Here is an 18606-nt window from a genome sequence, read left to right on the forward strand (position 1 = left end):
AAAAGAAATTCTGGCTACTCTGGTTACCTACTACATCAGGAATTTCTCCCATCTACTCCTCAGGAGCATGGGCACCCACAACTTGCTCTATTGAAAGACAGTCTAAAGACCCTGCTTGTCAGCTGTCCGAGAGCAGTCTGAGAGCAGCTGCTGTCCACAGGAGCCTGGGCTATCTCCAGAATGCCTTGACCTCACCAGTCATGTCCACAACCCCTCTGCCGGCCACACAAGCAGACAGTGCAGCCAGGTGACCAGGATAGTGCTCAAAGAGGCCTCCAGCTGTCTTACGCTGCACACAGGGGTGCAGAGCACACATGGCTGACCTAGCCCAGGCTTCCTACCTCCTATAGCTTAACTGTGAGTCCATGGCTATCCTCCAGACCAGCACTGCCATTTCATACTCTTGTCTTTCCAGACCTCATTCATCCCCCTGCAGCCCTGGCTGGTCTGCTCCTCATCTTCACCTTTTGCACCTAGGATTATGGTTCTGGCTCCTCACGACCCCATGCTGTGCACCTGGGATGAGGTCCAGGTGTCTAGGGAGTTGCTTTCTGGATCTGCTTTCTCCAGTGTGAGTGGCAGATGCCACATTCCAGTTCTTAGAATTTGCACTGCACTCTTTCCCTCCGGGTCCAGTTGGATCTGCTCAGTGTTGGGCTGCGAAGTGAGAAGAGGAGCTGACCACTCAGGGTTCTGCAGCAGCCAGACCCAAGGTGACTGCTGTCGGCGGGAAGCGAGCACTGCACCTTGCTCCTGAGCATCAGATGAGACAGCGCTGAGCCGGCTGGTATATGCTGTGCCTCAAAAGCCAAGGTCACAGAACAAGGGGATGATGTACACTCACAGGAACTAGTGCAAGTTCCGGGCCGCTCTATTCAATGGCCGCATGGCAGTGGGGTTGCCAACCTGTGTGTGCTGTCTATGAGACAGCACACCCTCTGCCTCCCGAGAGTGGGATCACTCCCTGAGCCGGGGAGTGCTGGTCACTTGCACCACAACGAGTGCTTGTGTGAGCCCATGGGTCTGTGTGTCGACAGAGAGCAGGCAGGTCTGGCCAGGGGCTTTGAATCAAAAATACTCTTAGACTTGTGGGTTTTCATAGTTTGTAAAAGATTTTATGGGGGAAAGGAATTCTTAGCACAGATTTAAAGATGAGCGTAAGAATAAGCAGTCTATGACCCATAGTTGGTGGCATTTTGGGTTACTCTGGCATTAAGAACAAGGAAACAGCCCATTTTTTGTTGTTGTTGTTGTTGTTTAAAGAAAATATGTAACACTCTAGAGGCTCTAACTGTGGTAGACCTCACCACCGCACATATCCAATTATCTCCCGGACGTTAGGGCTTCAGCCTCAACCCCGTCTTCTTTATGGGCTCACGAAACTCCCCTCCTCCTTCAGGATCTGTAGGAGGGGGACACAACAGGGACACAGATGTAGACCAAGATGACACAAGATGACACTTCAGAGGTCAGCAGTGGGGCTCCGTGACTTCCCTAAGGCTCCTAAGACTTTTATCTATGGGCTGGAGATAGTGGTGTGACTGCACTTGCTGGTGCTGCCTCTGCTCCTGTGTGGGGAGGGAGCCACAGGGTTTCAGCTCACACCCCAGTAGCCCCCTGTCCCACCAAGGCCCCATTCACGACAGCAGTCATCTGTGAGCTCATTAAGGGACCTGTCCACTGATGAGTCTCGCACTCCATGGCCCCGTCACCTTGCAAAGCCCCACCTCAAGTGCAGGAGACATCTGGGGGACGTTCGCAATATAATCCACCACAGGAAGGTGTAGTGTGCTGCAAAGGTACAGGAAGCCTGGGACGCAAATGCAAAGTCTGCATCTCCAGCGGTCCCTTCACAGTGCAGCCCTCATGCTGCCTCAGCATATGAATGCTGGAGCCAAAGAGCATGTGAAGGAGGGACTGGCAGCCCCTCTCCACCCAGGCAGGGTGCAAGAACTGCCACCACCTGCCATCCCAGCCCTCTAATGTGTACAGAGAAGCCCACGTCCCCGACACTGGTATGGGGGTGCTCTCCAGGAAACCAGCTGTACACTGTGGTTACCCTGTGGCAGTGGGGCTTCCCACTCACAGTGTCTACTGGAGGACCTAGAGTGACAGGCCTCACCAGCACATCATGGTAGTCTTGCTAGGAAGACAGAAAGGAAAAGACGTGGAAAAATGTATAACAAATGATGACTGGAAACTTTCCCCCTCTGATGAGAGACAGATTTTCACATCTAAGAGTCAGCAAACTCCAAGAAAAATTCTGTTCTGAGGGATCCTAAATGCACTACAGTCAGATTACCCAGACCTAGCTCACGAGAATATTTTGGAAGCAACAAGAATATAAGTGCTACAAGAGACCGATCCCAAAGAATCCTCATTAAAGGTAATGTCTGATTTCTCATCAGAAATCATGGACCTTTGAAGGCAAGGGACCACACACACTTAAAGCCTCGAAAAGAAAACAAAAACAGAAACAACCTGTTGACCCAGAATTCCATATCTGACTAATTGAGGCTGGGGATATAGCTCAGCAGCACAAGGCGCCTGGCTAGCAAGACAAGGTCCTAAGTTCGATTCCCGGTACCAAAAACAAAACAAAAACCAGTATCTGACAAATCTACCCTTCAACAATGAAGAGGAAATTTAACACATTTGCAGATACACAAAATCTGAGGAAGTTCATTACCAGAAATGCTAATGGGATTCTTTAGGCCGAAGAGATGTGAGATGCAACTTGCAGCCTGAAATAAAGACCAGTAAGAAAATGAAGACTGTTGGTAAATACAAAATAATATTACAAGTGTACTTTTGGTTTGTAAATTCTCGTTCTTTCTACACAATTTAAAAGATAAATACGTGAAACAATAATTATGTTAATGAGCACATGAGATATAAATGTAACCCACAACAGTAATGACACAAGGCAGGAATAAGGAAGGCCGCTGTGTCCTCTCCTGCACCGTGGCTGCCCTCATGCTGCAGGGTGCACTTGTTTCCTACTTTTACTTGCCCAAATTTGCTCTGCAAAGCTTGTTTCTTCTCCTATTTTTAATAAATGTAACCTTGCTACCAAGAAAAAGGAGGGATGGAGATGAAGAGGCGCTGACAGACATGCCCACCTGAAGCCAGGTGGAACCCCCCAAACAAGGCTGCTGTAAGACTAAGATATTAACTGTAATCTCCAAGGTAACCACTAAAGAAAAGTATACAGAAAAGATGAGGGAATCAAATCGCACATTCAAATCGCACATTGAAACATTCAATTAAACTTAAAAAGCCAGTAATGGGAGAATTGAAGGATAAAAATGTAATCAGAAAACAAAAAGCTAAATGATAGAAGTAAGCAATTTATCAGTAATCACTTTAAATACATACGAATTCCACTAAAAATGAGATTTGCAGAGTGGACAAAAAACATGATCTATTCTATATTCTCTACAAGAAATTCTCTATGAAGGCTCAAAGAGTTTGACAGACAGAATGACAGTGCATGTGGATCGTAACCAGAAGAGGGCTGGAGTGACCGTATTGTTGTCAGGCTTCAAGTAAATACTCCCCCCCTCCCCCGTACCAGGAATCCAACTCAGGACCTTGCACTTGCCAGGCAGGCGCTGTGCCCCTGAGCTAAATCCCCAGCCCCCAGGCTTCAAGTAAAAAATAAAGGATTATAAGACACAAAGAAGAATACTGTATGTTGATAAAGGTTTCAATCAAGCAAGAACTTTGTAAAAATTATAAACATTTACAAACCTAAAGACACAGCTCCCAAATTGTAGGGAGCAAAAATGGACAGAATCAAAGGGAGAAATAGACAGTTGTACAGTAAGAGTGAGAAACTTCACCATACCACTTTCAGTAACAGACAGAGCAATGAAACATATGTCAAACAGAAAATAGTAACCTTGAATAGCACCCTAACAAGACCTAACGGATTGTTATGGTTTGTGTCTGGGTGTCCCCCCAAAGCCTCATGCGGTCATGGGGCAGGCTTTTAGAGTTTGATTGATTATGGGTGTGAGAGCTACACCTGCCCTGGGGTGGATAGTTTGCATTTGTAAGGAAGAGGAAGAGGCTGCTTGCTGCCATTCTTCCCTTTTGTGCTTGTTGCTTTTGCTGTGTTCTGCCTTCATGAGCTGTAGCCCTCTGCCGTGTGCCACTCCGCCTTGTAACCTGCCAAGTATGGACTGAAACCTCCACAAACTGTAAGCGAAATAAACCTTTCCTTCCTTAATTTTGGGCGTCAGGTATTTTGTCCCAGCAAGGAGAAAAAGTAACCAAGACATGGATGAACACAGAACGCTTCACCCAGCAGCAGAATCCACGTTCTCTTCAAGGGAAATGGGGCACTCTCACACTGGACTGCATGGGAAACCAGTCTTAATAAACTTTTAAAAACTGATAAGCTGCAAGTGTCCTCTTTTCAATCACAGTGGAATGAACTGCAAATTACTAACAGGGAAAACAGGATAATTCACATCTATATAGAAATTGACACATTCTTAAACAATCAGTGGGTGGAAGAAGAAATCACATGGAAATGACAGAATACTTCGAGGTGAATGGGAATGGAAGCAACGTACCAGCACTGTGGGGGTGTTTACTGACCCAGAGCTAAAATCAACAACCTGACTGTACCCTTGAGAGAAGAAGGAAAAGAAAAGCAAACTATGCCCAAACTTAGAAGGAACTGAATAATAAAATCAGAGCAGAAATAAATTAAGTAGAAAACAATAAAGCAATAGATGAATTCAATAAAGCCAAAAATTGGTTATTTGAAATAATCAACAAAATAGGCAACCCTGTAGCTTGACTCAACTGCTGAGACCGGAAGTCAGCAACCAGCCTCATTACGGATGCTGCACAAATAACAGGATGAGGAGCAGAGCCGTGGACAGCTGTACACCAACAGCTGTACCCTGGAGACAAAATGAAACAATGCAGAGGAACACAACTACCAAAAATGACTCAAGAAGACAATTTTAAAATGCAGAGATGATACAACTTCCAGCAACACATAGCAGATGGACACACCTGTCTACAGGCCCTGTGCAATTCCCCAGAGACCAGCACAGAGCATGGAGAGCAGGTCGGTGCAGGACACACGGCAGGGAGGGAGAGGGCAGCTGTGCAGAAGTGCAGACCCATGTAGGGGGGCAGCAGGGGGCTGGGGGGCTGGGGGAGAAGAGGGAGGGGGGCGGGGGGCGGCAGGAAGTCGAGCGCAGTGTTCCACCCACAGGAGGCAGCGAGGCTCTGCTGTCAGACACCAGAGGCAGGTGGGAGGACGACTGCACAGGAGGGATGGACCTCTTTACAGGAGCACTGGATGGCCAGGGCGCTCCCTGGACAAGCATGGGAGTGCTCTTCGGCACGCAGGAGCCGTCGGAGGCAGAGCCAGGAGATGGGCTGACTGACTGGTGGCCTGGAGAGCCCAGAATAGCCTCTCCTGCACACATGCGGAGCTCTGGACCAGGGTAGAGCTGGGGAGAAGGACTGTCCTGTGGATGGAGTGCAAGCCACTGAAATCTACAGGGGAAGATTAAGTCAGACCCCTACCTATGGCCTGCACACAAATGAACTAGAGGCAAAGAACTCAGCTTCCACAATAAACACAAAATTCTCAGTAGAAGGGGGAGATGCTACCTTTTAAGATATTTAGGCTGAAAAGAAAGACATTGGAAAAAAAGAAAAAGAAAAGAAGGACACTGAGACCAAAGAGTATCAGCTGTAAAACATGTACAGACGTGCCCTGTTGGAACTTGAGGCTCGGTTCCCTGAATGAAACTGAGTCAAGCTGCACACTGAGGCCCGTAATCCACCCAAAGGACAGTAGCTTTGGGTCAAGAATACATAGACAACCTACATGAATTGGTATGAAAAGCACAAAGAACCCCATAAAAATGGGTTAAGGACAGGAGCAAGTGCTTCGCATGACAGAAATCTCAGGTGGCAAATGGGTGTTCAGCCTCATTAGTCTCGAGGCCAGTGGTGGAAGCGACCCAGAAAGCTGCCAGTCAGCACCTTTGTCCAGTCTCAGAGCCACAGAGGGTATGACTTGGCAGGACCTCCTACCCACTGCTGTCAGAGTAAACTCTGCAGCCGCTCTAAAACAGCTTGGCCTCATCTCAGCTGAGCAGTCACAGGCCCAGCATCTGAGCCACCAGACACAGACCCAGGGGGCCTTGTACACAGCAGCAAACATCTGGAGACGGGGGCAGCACAAACCCAGGCCATCCCGACACCCACTGCAGCAGAGGGTAAAGGACTTGGTGTGGAACAAAGTGTCACAGAAGCAAAAGCTGCAGTGATGTGGAGTATGGGCAGATCTTGGCCATTTAGGGTTAAGTGGAAAATACACTTCCCAAACCCTGCATTGCCATGGTGCTCTTTCTGCAGAAGTCACCACTGTGCCCATCCTTTCCAAGATCATGTGGAGAAGCCCAAGAAGCCAGGCAGAAGGAAAACAGAGCAGGAGTGAGCAGACGAGCTCATTAGGATGCTGCTCTTGCTCTGGGTGGAAATGTTTCTTCCATCATCAGAAACAAGCACCTGAGGTGGGGCGTGGTGGCACATGCCTGTAATCCCAGCACTTGGGAGGCTGAAGCAGGAGGACTGCTGTGAATATGCTTATACAGCAGGTTACCCACAGGTCTGCCATGCATCTGTGTCTCCAACTGGGGATTATGAGGAATGAGGTCCACAGTGAGCAGGAGGAGCAGCTGCTGTGTGCCAGCATCACAAGGTGGGTGCTGGTGGCAGTGCTCTGGGTTCCTCTGGTCTCTTTGCAGTGTAACAGTGGCATCCTTCACGTCTTAGGAGGAAAGGGCAACTCAGGAAGGTCTCAGAAACTTTGGGAAAGATCAATAATATCTCCAGCCTCACCTGGAACCCAGGTCTGTGTAATGACAAAGCCTGAGGGCACTTTATGGGACTCACTGGTCCCCAAAGAGGAGCTGCAGCCCTTGCTCCCCCAAAATTGGTGGGCAGCCTCCACCATTGGACTCCCCGGGCTAAGCACCAGGCTCTGACCTGCAGTGTCCTCAGTAGGTCCTTCTGAATCTCTGCTGCCACAGAGGTGCTACTGGGCCCACCAGGAAAGAAACAGCCCAGGCGTCTGCTGCCAGGGACCGGTGCAGCCTTGGCCCTGTGGTCCCTCCCTCTCCTCCTCTGTGAGTACACTTAGTTGTTCTGCCTGTACCACCCTCAGCTGTGGGTGCTGCCCCTACCCCTTGGACGAGCCACCCTGCTCAGGCCATCACATGGCATCACACACTCCATCTCTGGCCAGAGCCGCACACACCAACACCTTGAATCCCTGTCCCCTTGCTACTCACACAGTTATTCCCCAGCACCACATTAGGGAAATCTAACTTGAGGAAATCCTGCAAGCACCATAAACCCTCTGCCTAGACTGCACCACGTTTGCCCTAAATCATTCATTATGCAACTGCCCTCCTGTCACTTCCAGCTACTGGAAGCTGTTGCCGACACCCACACACTCACCAAAGCACACGCAGTGTCCCCCTCTGGTGCCAGCTGTTTTTGTGCTTGATCTGCTCTGTCACACATGCCCCACACGTAGGAACATTTTTAGCTCCTCATGTCTCCCATTTCACTCCTACCTTTGCTGTCAGAGGCAGCACCTTTGGGTCCCTGCTGTGGCACACTGAACATCTGTGTCCCCCACCCGTCTGCAGACTGAAACCCCACCCTGGTGTGCTGGTCTCAGGAAGTGGGCCTTTGAGGAGCGGGCTGAGGCTGGAGCCTCGTCGCTGGGCTCAGAGAGTGGCCTTGAGAGCTCATTCCATCTTTCACTCCCTGTCTTGGGAAAATACAGTGAGGACACAGCCGTCAGGGGACAGGGAAGCAGACAGGGACCTGCTGGCACCTGGGTCTCGACTCCTCGCCTCCAGAGCCACAACAAACATCTGGTTTTTTAAGCTGTATCCAGTCTGTGGTGTCTTGCTCCAGCAGCTTGAGGGAATTAAAATACCTCCAAACGCTAACAATTAGTCAAACAAGCAACTCAGGACACTGCCATAATTGCACTTCAGGGGACACTGAGCCTCAGGTGCCCCTCACCTTTTTCTGTGCAGCAGTGTGACCGAGCCCTCTGGGCTGACCTGTGGTGAGTGGCTCTCTGGGCTCACAGAGTGGGTGGAGCTGGGACTTGAGCACAAGGAGGGAGGCAGGAACTTCTTACGCTTCAGTCTGGCAGGGAGGAAACATGCGCATCAGCACGGGTGGCCTTGCTTTGGGAGGAGCTCATGAGGGCCCACCGAAGGCCACCGGAGCTGTCCGGGTGGTTACTGTGGCTTCCTCGCGCCTGCAGAATCCCGGAACGGGCAGCTCCTGGGTGCTTGTGTGAACTGCAGACCTCAGGTGTGAGACTCGTGCGGGAAAGACCTTGGCTGCTCACTGATGGGGGGACACAGAAAGAGGCTCCCACTCACCAACAGGGAATTCACACATGCCACCAAGTGAAACGCTGAGAATCATTGTGTTCATATGTATGTCCTGTTCCCATCCTGTTTTCAGCCTCTCTGGTCAATTTGTATATGTTGGTTCCACTTAACGTCCCATGATAGAGAAAGAACAAATGGTCACATCTGTCTGACGATTATCACCACAAAGGGACGCTTCCTAAGGTCCTACCTAAGCAGCCTGCCCCCATGTGCCTGAAATTCACCTCCTCACCCGTGGGCCTGTCACATGGCCTAGAGGACAGAGGCTGAGGTGCCGACCTTCTGTGGAGACGCTGCCTGAGGAGCAGGCAGTGCCGGCCCCACAAGGACTTGCAGTCACTGGGACCCAACTCTCAGGTTACCCTAGAAACGCTTTCCCCAGCGAAATGAAGCCTGTGGTAGCTTCTTGCCTGTTGTATGTGGATGGTTTGAAAACTTGTGCTGGCATAATAGTTTTCACACAGTTAATCCATTCGCTAAAGTTTACACCCATCAATCTCATATCATGGTCTTTAGTATAACAATTTTTAAAATGTGTAGTTTTAAAAGCAGCCTTCCAAAGAGGTACGCAATGTTATTATAATTTTATAAGAGAAAATTTTGCTCATAATACACAGAAAAATATATTAAAAGGGAAGACTTAAGAGACATCAATCAAAATAGCAACAATGGTTACTGGTGAGCAGTGGACCACAGTGACTTACATATTCATATCAAGAATCTTTGTAACTTCTATTCTTTCTGTAATAATATGCATATGTATGCACACATTTTCCAAGTCAAAGTTAAGTATCTTGGTTCTGGTTGGATGAGATAAAATGACCTTATTTACTTTAGGATAGAGGTCATACTTTGAAGTAAATTTTAAGGGATTTAGATTCATTAAATCAAGGGACACCATTTTTTTTTTTTTTTTTTTTTTTTTTGTCTTTTTGAGACAGAGTTTCACTATGCAGAGTTCAGGCTGGCCTTGAACTTACTTTGTAGTCCAGGCTGGCCTCAAATTCGCATCGATCCTCCTGCCTCAGCCTCCTGAGTGCTGGGATTACTTGTGTGCACCACCAAGCCCAGCCAGGGACACCAATTTAGAAGAAAAATTAGAAATTTAGAAAAAAAATTGAGTTGTTTGAAAGATTATGACTTTTTCATACTGAATTATATTTACTCCTTTATGGTTAAAGCAAAAACCTAAAGTAATTCTTGGATTTTTTTTTTTTTTTTTTTTTTTTTTGTAATTCTTGGATGAGAAACTAATGAATAGTATGCATCTCCTAAGCTGCCTTTTTGCTGACCCACGAAAGCTACTTGCTTGTTTAGGCTTCAGAATGGGGTTTGTGGGTCTCCCAAATCCCTTGAACTCATGGTCCATGACCCAGGACCCTGGAGGTTCCCACAGTGCTCTTCCCAGAGGATGGAGTTGAGAAGCAGCTCAGGCAGGATGTGGGTCTGAGCTTCCGGCCTGGCCCACCGAGGGGAGACTACCTCCAGGAGGGCCTTGCATTCCCATGTAGAGCTGTGAAGCACAGAAACCATTCTCAGCCGTCCCTACTGTGTGTGGGGGGGATGCAACTCTGCTCCAAATGCCAGATTTCTTTGCCAGGGCAAAATAAAGGTAATATGGAAAAACTAAAGTTTTCAAGTTGCCAACATTTTTAGAAATTAAAAAAAAAATTTCCAAAAACAGGTGAGATTTATCTGTCAGATATTAAATCAATCTAAACGACATTCAATAACACAGGATGGCATATGGCACAGATCACTAAGACAGAACAAAGATGTGGAAACAGATCTGGGCATAGTAGTTTTTTTGTTTTGTTTCTTGGTTGATTTTTCTTTTTTTTTTTTCTTTTTTTTTTTTACTGGGAATTGAACTCAGGATCTCATGCTTGCCAGGCAGGCAGGCGCTGCATCCCTGAGCTATATCCCTGGCCCTGGGCATAGTATTTATGGAAAGTTGGGTTATAGCAAAAGAGAGTGTTCCATGGGTTGGGGGAAGGTATATACTTAATAGATGAGGTAGTCACCAACAGTTATGTCATTGGGATAAAATGAACTTAAGTCTCACCGTTCACAAAAATAAATTCAAGGCTAGGTATGGTGGCACATGCCTATAATCCCAGCACTCAAGATGCTGAGGCAAGAGGATCACGGAGTTCAAGGCAACCTTGGGCTACATAGTGAGTTCAAAACCAGCCTGAACTACATAGCAAAACCTTGTCTCAAAAAAATTAATAAAAATAGAAAATAAGTAAAACTCAAGGAGGCCTGAAAATCCAAATGTAATGGCGGCACAAAATTATAAAAATAGCAGAGTATGGGAAGATAACTGTATAACCCTTGAGTAAGGAAGACTTTAAAACAAAAAGAAATTTAACAAATTTAACTTAAGAAGTTTAAAACCTCCACATTACAAAAGACATGATAAACAATTATTTTTTTAAAATGACAAATGCATCTCATTACCTTTTGTCATTCACGTCCATTAGGGATGGTGCCCTGGGGGCAGCTGATGTGGGACAGGACCTCCACTGAGAGCACCCCTCCTCCTAGTCCTGTCTTACGCTACTTTGTGTCCCCTCCAAACATCTATGTGGACGCTTCCCCCCCTCCCCGCCGGGCCTCAAATGTGACATCTAGAGGTGGGGTCTGGAGAGAGGCGATTACAGTTCAATGAGCTGCTAGGTGAGCCCTCGTCCAATAGGACTGTGGTCCTTATTAGAAGATCGGGACACAGGCCTGCACAGAGGGCTGATCCTGTGAAGACATGGGGGAGATCTACCAGCCAGAAAGGGACATCAGGAGGAACAGCCCTGGCCACAGCCTGGTCTCAGACTCCAACCTCCAGGACAGTGAGAAATAACTTCCTGTTGCTCAAATTGTCTGAAGTGGGGTTCTTTGCTATGGCGGTCATTATGCATGACATATGTCCCCACTGCTCTCTGGGAGGACCTGGAGTGGGACGCCTGAGTGAACAGAATATGCTGTTGGCCACCACGGTAACATTTCACTTCCCAGCAGCAGTGTGACAGGCTTCAGTCCCCACATGGTCACCACACCTGGGGCTTTTGTCTTTTTCGTTATACCCATTCCGATGGTTGTGTAGTGGTAGCTTATTGTGGTTTTAATTTGCATTCCCAGAATTTCAGATACTGCTGAGCGCCTGTGATCATTAACTGTGATATGTCAACTTGACCTAAGAACCTCCTGGCAGATTAGTAAATCCAAGTGTACCTGTGGATGACTGACATGCGGGGTTCAAGCTGAGGGGGAAGACCCACCCCCATGTGGGTGGCACCAACCAGTACACTTGCAGCCTGGACAGAATAAAAAGAGAAAGAGGAAAGAGTCTTCCCCTTTCCTTTGGAGGCGCTCAGGGCCTCACTATTGCCTTTGGATGTTGGTCTCCAATTCCTACAGGCTTCCAGAGAAGACCTTCAGCCTCCAACCTAGACTGCCAGCCATGACACTGAGGTGAGCTTCTAGGCCTCTGACCTTCTTTTCCTACTGATCTTCCAGCTCTCACCTGTTGCACAGGTGACCATTTTGGATTCTTTTGCCTCTGATTCTGCAGGCAGCCGTGACACTCTTCCACTTCTGATTTGGTGAGGCTACCTATAAATCCCTTGTATAATTAAACATATATTATATATTGATTCTGCTCCTCTAGTGAGTGCCTTCAAGTTTTTTGTTTGTTTTGTTTGGTTTGTCATCTGTATATCTTCTTTGGTGAACAGTTTGTTCAAATCTTTTGCCAGTTTTAAAAATCAGATTGTTTCTTCTTATTACTGAGTTAAAACTGCTAGTAGATACAAGTATACGATTTGCAAATTTCTGTTCCATTCTGTTGCTTATATTTTCACTTTCTTCATGGTGACTTTTATACAGCAAAATTTAAATTCTGATGAAGCCCCATTCCTTTTTTTTTCTTTAATAAGGTTTTTGTTGTCTATCAAAGAAAACTTGACCTTACCCAAGATTATAAAGATATTGTCTACTTTTTTGCAGGAGTTAAAGTTTTGCCTCTTAAACTTGGATTTGTGGTTGATTTTGTATAGATATGCAGACTACACACCACACCCAGACACATGCAAGCTATATACCAATCTTTCCATAAAGAGGTGGAAGAGAAGGTGTTCTTGGATATTACTTATAGAACCACTGTTAGATAACTCTTTGAACTGAAATTCAAAGTGAGAAGGATTTACACACTAGTATTTTCAATCAAGTTTCTAAAAAACGTTTTAGAAAATGATTGGGTTGTTTTAAAGGAAATATTTTTTCCATAGGAACTGTACTTCCTCACTTTAAACTAAAGAAAACTTGAAGTAAATCTCAGCACTTGAGAAAACGGCTAATGGTATGCAAATCCTAAGCTGTCTTATGACCCAAGGATGCCTCTGTCACTTTGGGCTGCAGAGCGAGAGGCATGGTTGCCTGGTGGACACAGGCCCCAACTGTTCTGCCCAGGAAGGTCTGAGCCAACCCACTGAAATTCATGCAAAGGCATGGAGCTCCCAGTGCACAGCTCAGCCTGAGCAGCCACATCTAGTTCCTTGACCTGGGGTGGAGGCCTCTGAGGTCTTTACTCTTCCCCTTGGATAGCTGAGATGCCGGGGACAGCTCTGGCCCCTGCCAAGGAAAGATGTATAATTTAATGCAACTCCAGCCTGAATGTCAAGTGTCTTGGATCTGAACAAAAATTATTTTAAAGTTTACATAGAAAAATAAATGTGTAAGAGTTGTCAAAAATAATGAAAAATGAAAAACAATCCAAAAAGGGAAATTTGCATATTGGATATTAAAATGGCTAAATGAAGTCCTATAATTAAAATGGAATGGAGCTGCTAAGGACACAGTAAATGGCACAGAAACAAGCATCCAGAAACAAACCTGGGCCCAGAAAAAAGCCCATTCACATCGCTGGGTAGGTGAGGTACTTAGTACTTAGGAAGTAGTAGCCAATCATTATTTTGTTGATGTAGCTTAACCTTAGCGCCTGTCTCTCCAAATACAAAAATAAATTCAAGATGGCTTGCAAATCAAAAGGTAAAGGAACCAAATGAATATTATGATAATATTAACAAAGTGCAAGAGAAGATGTTTGCATAACCTTTACATAAGGCTTTCTGAGCAAGAGAGAAGAAAGTCTTTATAAATATGGCTTCAGGAAAGTTATAGCCTCTACACAGTGAAAAGACACCATAGACAAATTCTGAAAAATGTGCCCTGAAAGAAACATAATTCAAAATGTAGAAAAATGAATATTCTTAACATGCAAAGAGCTCTTAACATTTCAAACCTTTGAAAGGTATTTTACACATAAAAAAATGTAAAATGACCCAAACAAATTTTTTAAATGTTCATTTGTACTGCTAGTAAAGAAATGCATATTGAAATATCACATTTTATTTGGACAAAACTGTACTGTTAGTATTGTTAAATTGAATTAAGGCTGACATAAGCTTGTCTGTATACATGGGTAACGATCTTTGGCCCAAGGTGGCCTGGGCACGCAGTGAAATGTAAGCTAGTCTGATGTGTGAACAGATGTATCCTAACCTAAAGGCACACACTTGCAACCCAGCAACTACACCCAGCCAGCGAGCCAGTCAGGGACTGAGAGCTACCCATATGACCATAAGGCCAACGGGACACAGCCACGCAAACATTGCTGCAGTCACTTCCAATCTTCTGACATAAAAGAACCTGTTTTGGTAGGCAGGGCTTTCCGAACCATTTCAGGAAGTCCTGGCTGGTTCCTGAAAGTAGAATCCCAGTCAAAGCCAATTAGATCTGGAAAGTTATATTTGTAGTTTTAACTTTAGCAGAACCTGCGCTGACAGAGTAAGAGAATGGAAAGAAGTCAGAATTGCTCTAACCTTTGTGGAAAACAACCAGAAGAAATCTAGATTTAAAATACACATGCCATTAGACTTTTAGATGTCCTCCAAAATGAACCACCCACACCTGACGGGAGAGACTCAAAGATGCTTCCTGAATCTCCACTGGCAAAGGCAACGCTGGCCACAACCTGCACGACCAGTAACGGTCAGGCGCTGACTGCACTGTGGCGCATCCTGGCCACATGTGGAGACGAGAGTCACTGGGGAGAAGGAACAAACCTAAGGTGGTGTCCTGAGGAGATGCCTGTGACATACTCCTAGGGGAGTGGCTACGAAGCTTTATGTTTTGGCATTTGAATAGAAAAAGGGTGCCACACAAGCACCCTGCTGCTGTTCTGTCGTTACCGCTGGGCTGTTACAGAATGTGGACATGAAGGCTATTTCTATTTTACATGTGGCTGTTGTATTAAAATCAAAATGAGTAAGCATGTCGCAGTTTTGACTACACCCCTCCCTAGTGTATCTGTTGTCCCGTGATCCAAGTAGCTGGGGAGAAAGAAACCAGCTGGCTCCTTGCCAAGTGCAGACTTGTGGTGGGGACCGGAGATGCAGGGACACTCTTGTCCGTTTCGCTTCGGGGCCTCCAGGGGACCTGGAGCAGGTCTCAGAACAGGGAGGAGTGGCTTCCGTCTGCTGTGGAGGGAAGGGGGCATCCCCCACAGGTTCTCCACTGAACCCCGTCTCTGGCTGCTGCCTCCTGGGTCCCCTCCCTGGTGAGGCCGTGACCTACCCTCAGCAGAATCACCTTCCCAGGTCATGGCAAAGCCCCCAGGAGCTGCAGCCTGCAAGTGGCAGCTGGAGAGGCACAGAGCAGTCTTGGCTGCTGTGGGCACGGCAACCCTGTGGGAGCTCAGAGCAGCCTGGGCAGCTTGCTCAGCAGTTAGGGTTTCCTCAGTGAGCTGGGAAGGGCTGGGAAGCGAAGAGTGCGAGGGAAGGGAAGGTGCGCGGTATGTGCATGTGTGGGTGCACATGCGTGTGCACTGCATGGGTGTGGGCGTGCTTGGCCAAGAGCATCAAGTAAATAACTTTTAATTTTCAATTTCATTTTTATTTTGAATTGTAAAAATGGCTCCAGATGAAAGTGACTGAGATCAGAGGGCGGGGATGCAACATCAAAACACTGAAGCTGGAGATTATGTTATGTGCTTTTTAAAACAGAAAGTCACTTGTGCCTATTGCAGGCTGAGGAAAACGCAGTGGGGAACACAGGTAAGATGGTGGGCACGAGGATACTTCCTGTCCCTGGGTGCTTCATGACAAGGTGACTCTTCTCGGCCATATAGTTCATCGTGAGGACAGGGTACACTCTGACCTCTGGGGGAAGCTGGTTTGCCTGTGGGATTCTGGTGTGAAAGTTGTGTGTTCTGCAAAAGTATATACTCTGCTCACCCACGAACATATCCGTGTGGCACAGGCGCTGCCCTCCGCTCTGCATCTAGACCAGAGCCACCAGAGACCACAGGAAGAGTGGCGGGACGCATGACCTCCCTCCTGTTCACATACGGATGTCAAAAATAAATAAGCACATGCTTGTTTTTGTGCAGTAGTTTCAGTTAGTTGTGAGGAAGACAGTATTGTTCTTTTAGTTTGCACAATAAGCTACACGGCTGTGTTAATAATGTGAAGTGAGACAACTGTAGTCCTATTATGTCATCCCCTCATTTAAAATATCTCATCTCAGATGAATCATTTTGCACAGCCCTTTCAGCTGAGAAGAGACCATAGCTGTTGTGCAGACAGATGGGCCAACTCCCGCAAGCTAACACTTACCCCGGAGAAGGTGGAGGCGAAGCTGGGATGCTGTCTTTCTCCTGTGGAGACGAAGCTGGGATGTTGTCCTTCTCCTGAAAATGAAATGCATGCAATGGAGAGGAGCTGTTGACATGAACTTATGTTACTTGAAACTCAAGGCCATTTTAGTCAGTTTTGCGATATGGCTCCTGAGGTGTCCTGGATCCTGGGAAAGACCTCCATGGGGCAGGACCCTCCCTCCCAGGCCACTGGACACGTGTACATCTGTTTCATTCCTCTTTGGGTAGAAACCGGGGGTGGGCAAGCGTCATGTGTAGGGATGTATGTAGGTCTTGTTTTGAGCTGGAGTCCACCCTGTGGTGCACAAGCTGGCAGGATCCTCCCACCTCAGCCTCCCAGGTTGCTGGGCTATAGGCTTGTGCTGTTGTACACAGCAGCCAGTTTCTAAGAGACACCCCTGCTTTCGGCAGTGAGTCTATACTCAGCTCCCCATAGCAGCGGTCCCTCTTTTATTACTGGTGGAGGACCACCTGGGCGACTCTCCTTGGAGGAGGAGCAATTGTCTCTATTTTGGCTGAACCTATCCATATCTCCATGTATTGATATATACAGAACTGGCTAGGACCTTTTCCTTATCCCTTCAGTTGGCTTTAAGCAATGCATATTGGTCTAGCCAAGGTGCCCTGGGGAAGTCTTTGAAGACAGCAGGCGTGTTTCCTGGACTCCTGTTTTTCCCTTGTGTGGACCAGGAGGAGGTGGAATGTAGTTCCAGTGCTCCACACTGGGATCGAGCCTCAAGATAGAGGCTATGACTTCCTGGGGCTTGAAAGATTACACATCAGAGCTGAAGCACCAACCCCAAAACATCAGATACTATCTCAGTCGTGTTATGCAGATTATTCTTTCTGCAGATCCTTCTCTCTGAATTGCCGAGGTGATTTCAGGCCTCCTACCTAGCCCAGCTCACAGCACTCACCTACTTTCCACAATTCTCACAGTCACTCATCCTCAAGCCACTCCTTTCTTCATGAATGAATAAAACCCAGGTTCATCCTTGGGTGGAGGCCTTTGCTCCAGCTGGCCATCATCGTGGCTGGACTTAGGACCCCTTGGCTCCCCATAACTACAAATATGCCTTAGTGTCTTTATTCTCACCATGGATTGCACTGGAAATGGCAGATTGGAATTAACTCGCTAGAATTCCAATAACTTTTCATGGGATCACAAATATAAACTTCCTGGGTTGAGACAAGGACTGGGAAGGGCTCTCTATATTTGGTGAATCCATTGCTGAGTACAGCGTCCTCAAGATCTAGTCACCTTCCAAAAACCCTACCTCTAAACACCAGGCTTTTGGGGGATACCCAGATCTAAACCACAACATCAGGCCACTAGATGTAATAAGATCAGACTGTAGATCAGCCTGGGACATTGTTCTCATGGTAGCTTTCCAATATATAGACATTTATCTTTCTATTTAACAGGTTGTCTTCAACTTCTCTCAGCCACAGTTTGTTGTGTTTAGTCTGCAGATTTGCACCAGTTTTGTTAAGGCTTGTTCCTTTTGATAATACTTTGAATGAAATAGTTTTAAAAGAGATACCAGGTTTCCGGTTGCTAGTACATGGAAATGACTGGTATCATGTCTTGGTGTCACACCCCACATCTCCATTAAAATTATTCCAACTTATTTGTGTGGTTGTCAGGATTATGTCGCACGAACAGTCTCCCCCTGCATTCTGTGGGTCTCCTCTGTGGGACTTCAGTATGTCCAAGTGGGGACACTGGACACCCTTGCCTTGTGCCCAGTTTTAGGGGGAGAGAGCATCCAGTCTTCCATCATGAAGTGAAATGCCACTATGGTTTTTGTCAGCTATTTTCTTTTTATTCCTAGGTTATTCCAATTTTTTAAAAAAATTAGGCACTTGATATTATCCAATCCATTTTCTGCATAAATTTACAGGAGCATAAGGTTTTTGTCCTTTATTCTATTAACATTTTGCCCTTTATAACTGATTTTCAAATGATAAACCAATGTTGCATTCTTGGAATAAAATCACTAATCCTAGTGTACAATCCTGTATATTCACTGCTGGACTTGTTTTGATAATATTCTCTGAATGGTTTTTGCCATATTTCCTGAATACTGTTGGTTATGGCGGCCTGTGTGATGATGCTGACACCGAGTGAGTTAAGAGAGTGGCCTCCTCCTCTGCCTTCTGAAAGACTTTGTATACAACTGGTATCTCTTTCCTAAAATGTTTAGTAGAAGCTGAGTGTAGTGACACACATCTGTAATCTCAGCACTTCGGAGGCTGAGGCAGGAAGAATATGAGTTTGAGGACAGTCTGGACTCCAGAAAAAAAATCTCAATAAAAGGAGGGGGGACACATATTATCCATGAGTGCTGGGGACATTTTTAGGGGAATATCCTCTCTCTCTCTCTCTCTCTCTCTCTCTCTCTCTCTCTCTCTCTCTCTCTCTCT

General features: G+C 46.5%; 1 protein-coding gene across 14 annotated transcripts in view; it reads right to left on the reverse strand.

Annotated features, from left to right (window-relative positions):
- LOC102024592 (tubulin polymerization-promoting protein) overlaps positions 1-18606 on the reverse strand; it is a 74896-nt gene that overhangs the window by 25022 nt on the left and 31268 nt on the right. For 10 of the 14 annotated variants that reach the window (XM_013505879.1, XM_013505871.1, XM_013505880.1 and 7 more), the window contains one exon: positions 16139-16212. In XM_013505879.1, the coding sequence (XP_013361333.1) occupies positions 16139-16212 (74 nt within the window). The other 4 variants (XM_013505875.1, XM_013505878.1, XM_013505874.1 and 1 more) reach the window with 4 other exon arrangements.

The sequence above is a fragment of the Chinchilla lanigera genome, unplaced genomic scaffold (assembly GCF_000276665.1).
Source record: "Chinchilla lanigera isolate Chin_1 unplaced genomic scaffold, ChiLan1.0 scaffold00103, whole genome shotgun sequence".
Lineage (NCBI taxonomy): Eukaryota > Metazoa > Chordata > Mammalia > Rodentia > Chinchillidae > Chinchilla > Chinchilla lanigera.